Genomic DNA, 11,040 nt, shown 5'->3' with positions numbered 1-11,040 from the left:
ATAACATGGAGGGGACGAGACTTTTTTGGGCACCACGAAGGTTAACACATTGCAAACCTGGGCCCGAGAATAAGAGTGAGCTCCTAGAAGGAGACTTTGTATTTCACTTCATTGCTCTTGGTGCCTTGGTCAAAATGCCCCAATTAGTGGGTGAATTTGGCCTCATGTGGGGCACTCAGCCAGTACAGAGAGCCAGCTTGGAGGCTGCCATGTTTTTCACACATATGCTGCAAAAGAGTGCATTCTGAAACTGAACTCTTGACACAGGGCAGCAAGCCTGGGGCCACCGTCCTGATACAAGTGGGGAAAGCTGTCTAGATTGCGTGAGTTCAGGGAGGTGCAGACTTGAGCACACAAAACCTCGTCCTCCGGTGGGCTTCTGCCCAGCAAGGGACCCTACCATCCATCTCGGACTCAGGATTTCGTGGGGATCATCTAACCTGATTTAGATCTTTGAGGCCCAGAGAAGAAATGCTGCAGAAGTATTAAGGGAGGGGCTAGCACTATGTGTGGCCTGTGGACTGGTGGGCCTCTCTGACCTTTGGTTTCCTTATCTGGGAAATGGGGATCCATTCTGTGTGTCTTGCAGAGGTTTCTGAGAATCTGCAAAGTGGCAAAGTCACAGCGCCCAACGGCCTCGGGCCTGGTGCTAAGTAAGTCCTCGTGGTTTGTCCACCCCTCACTTACCAGGATGGCCGGTCCCCTGAGTTGTCATGCCACAGCCGCAGGTTCCTTAAATCCCCCAGGGGAAACAGGGTGGAGAGTAAGAAGACATCCACTCCTCCTCGCTCAAAAACCGGGATGTCGGGGTCTGACAGGTGGTGGGGCTCACTCTCTCCATCCAGGCCATATAGGGTGACAGTCACCTGAAATCCAGAGACCAGGAGTGGCCAACTCCACATAGTAACTGAGCCCCACTGGCTATGTTTCACTGGAAGCGTCCAAGAACCAATGAAACCCAACAAAGCATGACCCTTTCACCTGCTCCTCTCCTCCCATTTTGGGCCTGCCTGCATTACTTTTCAGTTGTATGAAGATTTGGGATGACTATCTGCATTCACATCTTCAAGATGAGTTATATTCGTAAAATGCTTCCTGGTGACCTTTTCATACTTCCCATGTATTTATTTGAAAGGGCCAAAGGGCAAGAGCTGGTTTTTCTCCCTAACAGTTGTTTTCCCAGTGCCTCCCAGAGTGCCTGGCACTGAGGCAGGAATGAATGAGTGCCCAATAGTTTGAAAATGCATGTTCTCAGGTCCAGCTACAGACCTACCCAGACTACTGGGGACAGGGCCCAGGAAATCTGTATCTTCCTGAAGCCATCCTGGTGATGCTGGTGGCCATGCCTGATTTCCTGAGCCAAAAACAGCTGTAGCCGACACCACCTCTGCTCCACCGACATCCCTCAGCCTCACCACTGAGGTGTTCCCTGCACCCACGTCCAACTGCCAGCAGCTGTGTCTCTTTCCCTGGGTGTTTCTTTGGCTGTTAGAGCAGGTCAGGTACCAGAGAATTAATGCTCTGCAAGCCACCCTCCACCAATGACTGGGATTGGTGGGTAAATAAACCAGTTCCCTCATCCCTCATTGCTTGGGATGACTTTTGAGGCCCACACTCCTTACAGTTTACCAGAGTGCCCCAGGGGGATCAGGCTGCAGGTGCCCACAGGGGTAATGGGTTTGATGATGCTCCCTTTATTCACTCCTTCCCTGCCCTGTCTGACTTCCCACTCCCCTGCAGGATGTCCTGGGATCCCTTCTCAAATCAACTACTTGTGCTTGAATCCTTGTTTCAGAGTCTGCTTCTATAGCAGAGGCTATGCTGTAGACCTTCTCAGTCAGGTAATTCCTTGCTCTGGGGCTTTCCTGTGCACTGTAGGATGTTAAGCACCATCCCTGGCCTTTACTCACTAGGTGCCAAGAGCATCTCTCCCTCTCCCGAGTTGTGACAACCAAAACCACTTCCCATTTTGCCAGCCATCCTGAGGGCCAGCCAGTTGAGAACCACTGTTCTAGGAGAACCGAACTAAGACAATATCAACTGAAATTTGACTACAACTCTCCATGAAGAGAAATGCTTTCACTTTCTTTCCTGGTAAGGTCACCTCTTCAGTGTCAGATGGAAGTAAGATGAATGTTTCATGAGGAGGTTGAAAGTGATTTCTGAATTTATTCAACAAATAGTCACTGAGCACTTACTCCGTGTTAGACAGCTGGCGGAAGCCCTAAGACACAGCAATAAATAAAAATTTTTTATTTAAATAAAAATAATATATACAGAAATTTTAAAATAATGAGATTTAAATAATAAGACTTTAAAAATAAAAAGTAAAAAGTAAATGGACAAATACCCTGCTCTCATGGAGTCTAATACCATTTTTGAAAAAAACAATGATGCTTTCTCCAGGACAGTTCACACAGTGAAGCTCCATGGAGCACAGTTTCAGTAAAGGAACCTTGGAGGCCACTGCAAGAGGTGAATCATTCTAATGAGGGATGTGGTGCTGGCCAGACTTAGATGTTGAGACAGGACAGAAGCAACCTGCTGTATGTTCCACAGCTAAACTTAAGGATTTCAGAGATTCCAAAAACAACTGAAATTGTTTCTTCACTACCTGTAGTCGGCCTTCTCAAGGACAGACAGCTCAGCCCAACCTCTTGGCTGGATACCAGCTAATCAGTTTTCCTAAAGAATGTAATTCAAAGCTTGTTTTTAAATGATTGTCATTGGTTTTTTTTCTTTCCTTTCTCCCTTTTCTCTTGTAAATTCTGTTTTCCCTTTATTCATTGATGATAGTCTGCTGACTGTTCTTCGTATGTGAGCACATTTGCCTGTAGGTATCCAGCTAACTGAGTTATTCTTTGATAGAGACAAATGAGGTTACTGGTGGGTGCAGTGCTAGACCTCAACTCTCCCTTAACCCACTCCTCCTTTATCTTTTTAAATATGGGGGTTCAGGGTGTTATTTTGTGTGGCAAAAAGATACTTTCCTCCAAAAATCAAGAAGCAAAAGAGGAAAACCCCTGTAACAAAACCCACTGGGCTACAGTAACTCGACAATAGACTGGCAAGCACTTTTTCTGGGTGGGACGTACTGATTGACCAAGTGGTCTTACACAGTCAGGTACCTTTGAGGAAGTGGCTGCCCCTCTCCGGTGTCCGGTGTAGACTGTCACCAGGTAGTGGTACTGGGCAAAGGGATCATTGTCCTCCAGCACTGTGACCTTCACCTGGACAGAAGGATAGCATTAGGAGGGCCCTGCTTTGTGGGTTCATCTACCACACAAAGAGCCAAGAGTAAGTTAGGCATTCATGACAAGTAAAGGCCGAAAGCAAAACTATTCGTGCTATTGGTTCATTCCAAAGAACAGGTGAGAACTGTTCTTTATAGAAGCAGGGTTTCAAATGAGAATGTTTTAAAATAAAAAAGGACATTTATTATTAAATATGACCCAAAGTTATCAAATTGGAAATGAACTTAGTATTAAGCTGAGAACGTTTGATGCTTGTGCTAATGAATGATACAAACTCTGTTCATATAATTTCTAACAACATTGGTAACTAGATAGTGCCCCTAAGAGAAGTGAAAAGGAACGTTTAAGGTGTTACAGCAAAAAGTAAATAGCTGGTGTTGGTCAGAGGCTGCAGAGGGCTCTGTGATGAGTCAGCAGATCTCCTGTCAGTGGAGGGCTGCTTTCCCAGTTGCTGAGGTGTTACTGTCAGAGGTGCAAGAGTCACCTCTGTCAGGGTCATGAACCCTGCTGGGGAGGCTGACATCCAATGACATATTGATGCACTGCCTGAGTGTGATCAAGAGCTGGGTGCAATCAAGATCTTGGCATCTCAACCCAACTTGGGACAGTTCCAGAGCTCCCCACGTGGTTGGCCAGCTGTCAGTGGCCTGCATCCCAGTTCAACTTCTTCCCCTGTTCATCCTGTCCCCTTCCCTCCCTGCCCAGGGACTGATCTCAGGCACTCCTTGATAAACACCTTGCATACTCAACTCCATCTCAGAGTTTGCTTCCCAGGAACCAACCTACAGCTGAGGGGCTTGAAGTATTAATGTTTAATCCCTTGGGCAAATCAAAGACAGCAATATAAATGGGGCAACTATTATCTTTTTACGCTTCATGCCATCTTAACATCCTGAGAGGTGCTGCTGTGGGAAGGTAGGGAATGCTGAAAGTTTCAGAGCTTTGTGACAATGCATCTTTGCGTTCATTTACATGCCCACTGAGACACAAGTGTTTATTGAAGGCTCATTATGTGTCAGACATGATGCACATATCAAAACTTTGTAATCGGAACTTTGTTGTTGCAGTTGGTTGCACAATTGGTTATTATTTGAGCTTGTTTCTATCCTCAGACCTGACTTATGGTCAGGAAGATCTGGGGTTGAATTCTTGCTCCTGGAAAGCGGTTTTGGACTAGTTAATTGCCTCTCCAATCCTCATTTGCCTCCTCTGTAAAATGGTAGAGGTATTGTGCAATAAGGGGTGAATTCAGTAGGCTTGGGTTGTCCAAACCCCACACATTCCAAAGAAAGGATTGGCTTTAGCCACCTCCTGGAAAATAACCTCTAAGTCCTTGAAATATCCTGCATGATAGAATGTCTGACTATATGGGGCTTTGGGCCATCCCAAATAGTCTGTGCTAACAATGTGATTTATGGTGAGGCCTTTGGGCCATGCTGTGTCAGTCTGACCTGGGCAGGAATGGAGGGGTGTGGGCAGTGGTTGCTGGAGACTGAGTAAAGTCAGTCATGCAGGCACTCCGTACCTGTGGTACTGACTCCCAATAAAACCCTGGATATTGAGGCTCAGGGGAGCTTCCCTGGTTGGCAGTACTTCATATGTGCTGTCATACATCTTTGCAAGGAGAATTAATCTATGCATATGACTCCACTGGGAGAGGACAGTTGGACGCTCTCACCTGATCTCTCCTGGACCCTTCCCTTTGCTGATCTTAATCTTCATCTTTTTATTGTAATAAACCATAATCACGAGGATAGTAGATTTTTAAGTTCGGTGAGTCCTTCTAGCAAATCATTGAACTTGAGGGTGGTCTTGGGGACTCTCAGCATAGTACCTTCCCCTTCCCCAGTTGTGAGAATTAAATGGGAATAATGCCTGGCTCATAGTAAATCCTCAATAAGCAGTCAGTGTCACAAGCCTCCTGATAATTTGATGACATTTTACAGGTAAAGAGGCTGAGGGGGCTGGCTTGCCTGAGATGACTCCAGGGGTCAAGGCCTGGATTTGCAGCTGGCCTCTCGGCTCCCCACCTGGGGTCCACCCCTTGCAGCCCCTGTAAGGGGACGCATCTGCTCCTCCCTTCTGTTCCCAGGGACCATGCAACCTCACCTTGGCCTGATCCTGAGCATCCTTCCTCCTCGCCCAGATCACCACCAGCACGTAGGCCACACAGAGGCAGCTCACAGTGGTCACAACCACAGGGTTGTCCTCAAAGGTGACAAAGAGCTCGGCAGTCTGGCGGACATCAATGGCATTGGGCATCACCAGGAACGTACTTCCAAAGAAGGTGAGGTGGTTGCAGAAGCAGTGTGTCTGGGAGTGGGTGGTCCATGGCCCCACCTGCAACCCCAAAGAAGCCTTGGTGGAAATACTTGGGGAGTAAATCCCTGGCTCACTTGAGCCACAGAAGCAGAATGGTGAGGGGTGGACACTGTCCTGGGAGGGGCTGGGGAGTCTGCTGGGAGACCAGCTTCATGATTCCCTTTGGGTTTAAAATGCAGAGAGTAATACCGATTACAAGCATTTTTGCACCTGTCTTTCTCAACGGGCAAATGTGTCCCTCTTGCAAGTCTGCTTTGCCTTCTTTAGATAAGAAGCTCTGCGGGTAAATTTGAAGTCCCCTGTGCCCCCCACCCTCCATAAGCAGCTGTTATCACACAGTTTGTGTGCGTCCTTCCAGTACATTCTCCCACCTGGTGCTCATTCACTGGGCAGGTTATCTGTTGAGTGCTGCTTCTAGGCCAGGCAATGGACGAAGTGCTGAGAGGACATTCAGGGTGACTAACTCATCTCAGTTTGCCAGGGGCTTTCCTGCTTCTTAAAACTGAAAGTCTTAAATCCTGGGAGGCCCCCCACCCCTAGTCCTGGGCAAACTGGGACAGTTGGTCATCTTACACTGAAGAGCAAAAAAAGACAGAGATCGGGGGAAACCATGTGAGAAAAAGGGAAGAATAAATTTTTAAATCCTAAGCTGGTGTCTCAGCACCAGGATATTTTACCTTCCTTAGATCTAGGCACCTGGGGCCCCCATCCTGGGCTCATGCTTTGAAGGGTCCCTCTAGACGTCCTTGGGCTGTACCCTTCTGCACAGGTTGAGGGGTCAAGGGGCCGAGGGGACATGCCTACTGCAGCACATAGCACCCAGCCAGGACTAGGGCGAGGTCTTTGGTGACTCTAAGAAAGAGCCCCTCCTTCAATTTGCACTCTGGATGCCTCACTTGCCTTACCTAGTCCCTGGCCTGGGATTCCCACTTTTAGACTGTGGTTTGGGGACCTGAACCTCAGAGTTCCCTGCTTCAGGGCCTGCACAGATTTATTCCTCAGGATCATCCTTCCATGGAGGACTGGCTACTGGTGTGGCCATCCCTGGGCACGAGTGGGGCAAGACATGGGGAGCAGGGCGTGTAGATGGACCTTGGGTATGGGGTCCCTTGTGGTGTGGGGAATGGGGGTGGGAGAGGGAGGAGATAGGAAAGAGGCAGGGTATAGACCCCCACCTGACTCTTAATTCATACTCTACACTTAGGAGCAGACTTTCCCTCACATCCTCTGCTGGCTTGCAATCCTCCAGGGCCATTTGGTGGGTAAAGAAGATTTAATTCAAACCCACAACCTAGCACCACCTTTTCATTCCAGGGTCCACCACGAGATGGTAAGGTAGGAGGCAGCAGAAAGTTCTGGCCACTGGCATGTGGAAAGTTCTCTGCCCAACACCTGGTGGGGAAGAACCCGAGGCAGCCCACACATGCCCTGGCAGGTAACTCTTATCTTTTACCCTTAATGAGCCACCCAGCAAGGCTGGCCTCTCCAATGGCCACAGTGTCAACCGTTTTATTGACAGGTTTCACGTGGGTCTCAGCTCCATGTTTGCTCAGTGTTTCCCAGTCCTGGCCAGCATTTGGCACGCAGCTGTGGGGCTCATGGGAACACCTGGCACACCCAGGTTGGATGGAGCGACTGTCAGAGAAGAGCCCCAGGCAGGTGCCAGTGACAAGACCATCTCAGCTGGGAGCTCAGGGACCAGACCTGATTTATGCCTAACATCTTGGGCCTCCTAAGTTTTTACAAAGACCCGTAGGGCAGTGGCTTTCCCAACCTTTTCCAGAATGAGAATCCTTTTGAAAACCAGAAATTAATCTAGAAAGACTGGGAAATTATCATGAGATCCCTTCATGACAGTAGATGCACCTTTAGTATCCTTTGAGAAAATGTGTAAGTCAGAATACAGTTCTCAGACCCCTTGCAATAATTCTGCCTTACCTTACCCCCAATAAGGTCTGCAGTTCACGGTTTGGAACTTTCTTTAGTTATTTAGAGAATAGAGTGGTGGTTTTCCATCTAAACTTGATGATTCCATTTACTTGTTTACGGCTCCTTAATGATCTGTGTATATGTGTATATCTGTATCAGTACCTGCATCTGTATCTAGTACACAACATTGGATTAATATAATTTTGGTGCTATGACACACTCCCACATATGACCTTTGTTCATCCTACATTCGTGTGTGTGTTCATTAGTAGCTGTATACCTTTAATAGCATAATAAGCACCTGGGAACCCATGAGCCTACTTGAAAGCTAGGAACTTTCCACTCACTTACGTTTAGCTAAGTGTCCTCTCCCAGGCCGTCCCCATGCTTCCCCCAACCCCACCAGCGTGCTGAATCCCATGTCCATTGTTTCCTCGATTTCCATTTTATGTCCAGTTTTGTCTTCTCTATGTTCAGAGTGTCTAACACAGCAATCGCTTTTATCTGTGGAGCACCTACTCTGTGCCAGGCGCCACACTAAGTACTTTACACCCCTAACCTCGTCTAGGTCCCACCCTATGGTAAGTGACCACCACCTTCTATCCCCATTTCCAGATTGGAGAGCTCAGAGAGGCGGGGTGCTTTGTCCAAGGCCACCTTGGCCTGCAGTGGGCATTCAGTGCCAGCGATGTGGGGATCAGACAAGCTTCCAGGAGTGAGGACTCTAGATGGTTACAAGACACCCTGGGTCTTGTTCATGAGGGACAAAGGCCTGTGCCGTAGGTGTGGGGAACCCTCTGTCTCTTGGACATCTCAGTGCACCCTCACTTCTTCCTGGTGCTTTGGGGAACTCCCTGCGCATGGCATCGAACGCCAGGGCAGGAGCTGACAAGGGAGCTGAAGCTGCCTCAGAAACAAACCCAGGAAGAGCTCCTCCCTGAGCCCCTTTCTGCGGCTCTGCTAGGGCTGGCTTCTTACACTGCTTGTGACTGTTGTCATTTGACATGTGTGCCACTGGCTTCTTGTCTGGTCCTCTGCTAGGCTGGAAGCTCACTGGTATTTCTCACCATTGTATCCCCACCAGTTGGCCTGCACCTGGTGAATATTTGCAGGATGGATAAAAGAAGGTATAGGGTCTAGGGGAGGGAGACAGATGTACAACAACTTTCAACTAGATGTGGAGGTTGCTGTTCTTGGGGAGGGTATGGGAGTTCAAAAGAGCGAGACTCCAGACATCTGGGGGCTCCCCAAGAAGGTGGCATTGGAGTGAGAGATCAAAGGGTGAAGAGGAGTTTTCCAGGCAGGGTAGATAAAAGGGGCATTCTGGGAGGGAGAACAGCATATGCAAAGGCATGGGGGAGGGAAGGGGGACACTGATACTCCAGAAATGGCTTCTGATGGCCTCCAAGACAATGTCTGCTACCAGGACACTGTCATGGGTCTTGGCTCCTTGGGGACAGAGCTGAGCTGCCCTGAGACAGGGATTTGATTGCAATGAATAGAGCCATGTGCCATCCAGGGCTTCCCGAGACTGGGCTGGGCTCTGGAGAGGCAGTGCCTCCTGCCTCTCTGATGGCTTGTACTCTGGAGACAGACCTGGGTTCAAGTCCCAGCTCTTCCACCTACTGGTGAGGATTTTGGGGAAAGTTAGTTGAGTTTCTTGAGCCTTTATTGTGCCACCCATGAACTGTGAATACCAACTATCTTAGAGAGTTATTGTGAAGATCTGATGAGATGGTGCTAGTAAAGCAAGGAACCAGCACCTAGCAGAGGTTAAAGGACTCAGCTGTGAGCTCAGTTCCTTGGAAATGACACCCTGGCCTCCCTCAGCAACCCAGAGTCAGCAGGGCTTCCCAGCCATCTGTCTGTTCATTCATTTGTCATTTGTCCCCAAGGGTGAGTGAAGCACACTGTTCCTGTCTCACGTGGCTCCTGGTGCACCAAAGGAACCGACATCTTTCAGAGGTCTCCTAAGTAGATGTTAGATAATCACTCCGCTTAGTGCTGTGGAGGAGGGCATTTGTGATCAGAGGTTTACCATAGGAAATCTGACCTAGCAGGGGGTTAATAAGAACAGTTTCCGTCGGGATCTGAAGGAGGCTTTAATTAGAGTGGGAGGATGGGTCAGGGGAGAGGCATTCCAGGCACAAGGAGCAGCATATACAGAGGCTCTGTGGAAAGGGTGGGGCTCAAGGCAGTGCACCAGAGGCACTGAAAAGGGACCCTAAATGAGCTGGACACACCCAACCAAGCTACTCTATCTTCTTTGCTTTCCTCTTCTTACCTGGCAACCAGAGTTGTCCCAAGTCTCCTGGATCTCATCCCAGAACACACAATGGGACAGGAAGGTGGTGATGCCGACTGTGAGGTCCCTGCCAGGGGCTGGCTCCAAGTCAGACTCGGGGATCACAGTCAGATAGTAGACACCTTCTCCAAAATGCAGGTCCTCTGGGCTCAGGATCCATGTGGACAGCCCATCTGTGGGAAGGGGGCCTCTAGGTCAGCCTGATATCCTAGGAGTACCCTCTCCTCCTAATACCAGGAGCATAGAGGAAGAGGCACTTCCAGGTCAGAGTGCAGAGCACGGCTGCCAAGTCAGACAGACAAGGGCTCAAACTCTGACTCTGTCCCTTCTTGGCTGTGTGACTTTGGACCAGTTACTTAACCTCTCTGTTTTTATCTAAAAAGTGAACATTTCAATAGTCTTCATCCACAAGGGTTGTCATGAGGATTGCAATGAGGTCAGTTCTGTAAGGGCTTGTCAGCTTCCTCAGGGCATATAGTAAGTGCTCAGCTAATATTGCATAATAATAATAATAGTAATTATCATCATCATCATAATACCAACAATAAAAATAAGCACTGAATGTATTGAGTGTTTTTTTCCCTTTTTTCTTTTTCCCTGTGTCTTCTGATTCTAAAGTTTTAAGCTCGTCACACCTCCAGGAAGCAGCTTAAGAAACTGGCCCAGTGGTGACACTACCTGGAGCAGCCATTGGTGGCAGGTGGACTTGGGCATCGTAGCTGGTCTCGTTGGGGTGGTAGCCATAGCCCAGGCTGAGCGTGAGTGGGATGTCAGGTCTCCAGTGCAGCTGGATCCCCAGAGCTGCTCCTCCTGAAGTCAGGTTCACCCACAAAGCTTCAGGACTGGTCAGGTTCAGAATGGTTGGCTCGCTGTGTCCTTCTGGAACCCGAGGCAGCAGAATCTGTCATCAGAAAGAATCAAATCAAGGGTGTGCCAGGCCAGGATGCGGTAAATGTCAGGGCTGCTGGGCCCGGGACCACCTGGGGAACTGAAATCCACTCTGTGCTCTGCTGTTTCCATTAGTGTCCTGGGGCAGCTGTAACAAATGACTACGAACTTGGTGGCTTAAAACAACACAAATTTATTCTCTTACAGTTCTGGAAGCCAGAAGCACCAAATTGGGTTCACAGGGCTATAGTCAGCAGGGCTATTTCCTTCTGGAGGCTCCAGTGGAGAATCCACTTCTTTGCCTTTTTCCAGCTTCTGAAGGTGCCAGCAGTCGTTGGCTCA

General features: G+C 48.8%; 1 protein-coding gene and 1 long non-coding RNA gene across 2 annotated transcripts in view; one reads left to right on the top strand and one right to left on the bottom strand.

Annotated features, from left to right (window-relative positions):
* Positions 1–11,040, top strand: part of LOC141578644 (uncharacterized) — a 112,679-nt gene that overhangs the window by 52,371 nt on the left and 49,268 nt on the right. The window contains exons 5-6 of the long non-coding RNA XR_012509212.1: positions 5,347–5,541; positions 6,891–7,011. This is a non-coding gene — a long non-coding RNA (uncharacterized LOC141578644). The remainder of the gene's footprint in view (positions 1–5,346; positions 5,542–6,890; positions 7,012–11,040) is intronic.
* Positions 1–11,040, bottom strand: part of LOC105079825 (polycystin-1-like protein 2) — an 88,478-nt gene that overhangs the window by 30,117 nt on the left and 47,321 nt on the right. The window contains exons 22-26 of the mRNA XM_074370367.1: positions 10,489–10,711; positions 9,790–9,983; positions 5,364–5,594; positions 3,129–3,230; positions 688–866 (exon numbers count right to left, since the gene is read on the bottom strand). Of these exons, the coding sequence (XP_074226468.1) occupies positions 688–866; positions 3,129–3,230; positions 5,364–5,594; positions 9,790–9,983; positions 10,489–10,711 (929 nt within the window). The remainder of the gene's footprint in view (positions 1–687; positions 867–3,128; positions 3,231–5,363; positions 5,595–9,789; positions 9,984–10,488; positions 10,712–11,040) is intronic.

Source organism: Camelus bactrianus, chromosome 9 (genome assembly GCF_048773025.1).
Source record: "Camelus bactrianus isolate YW-2024 breed Bactrian camel chromosome 9, ASM4877302v1, whole genome shotgun sequence".
Classification (NCBI taxonomy): Eukaryota; Metazoa; Chordata; class Mammalia; order Artiodactyla; family Camelidae; genus Camelus; species Camelus bactrianus.
This window is presented reverse-complemented; position numbering and strand designations above follow the sequence as displayed.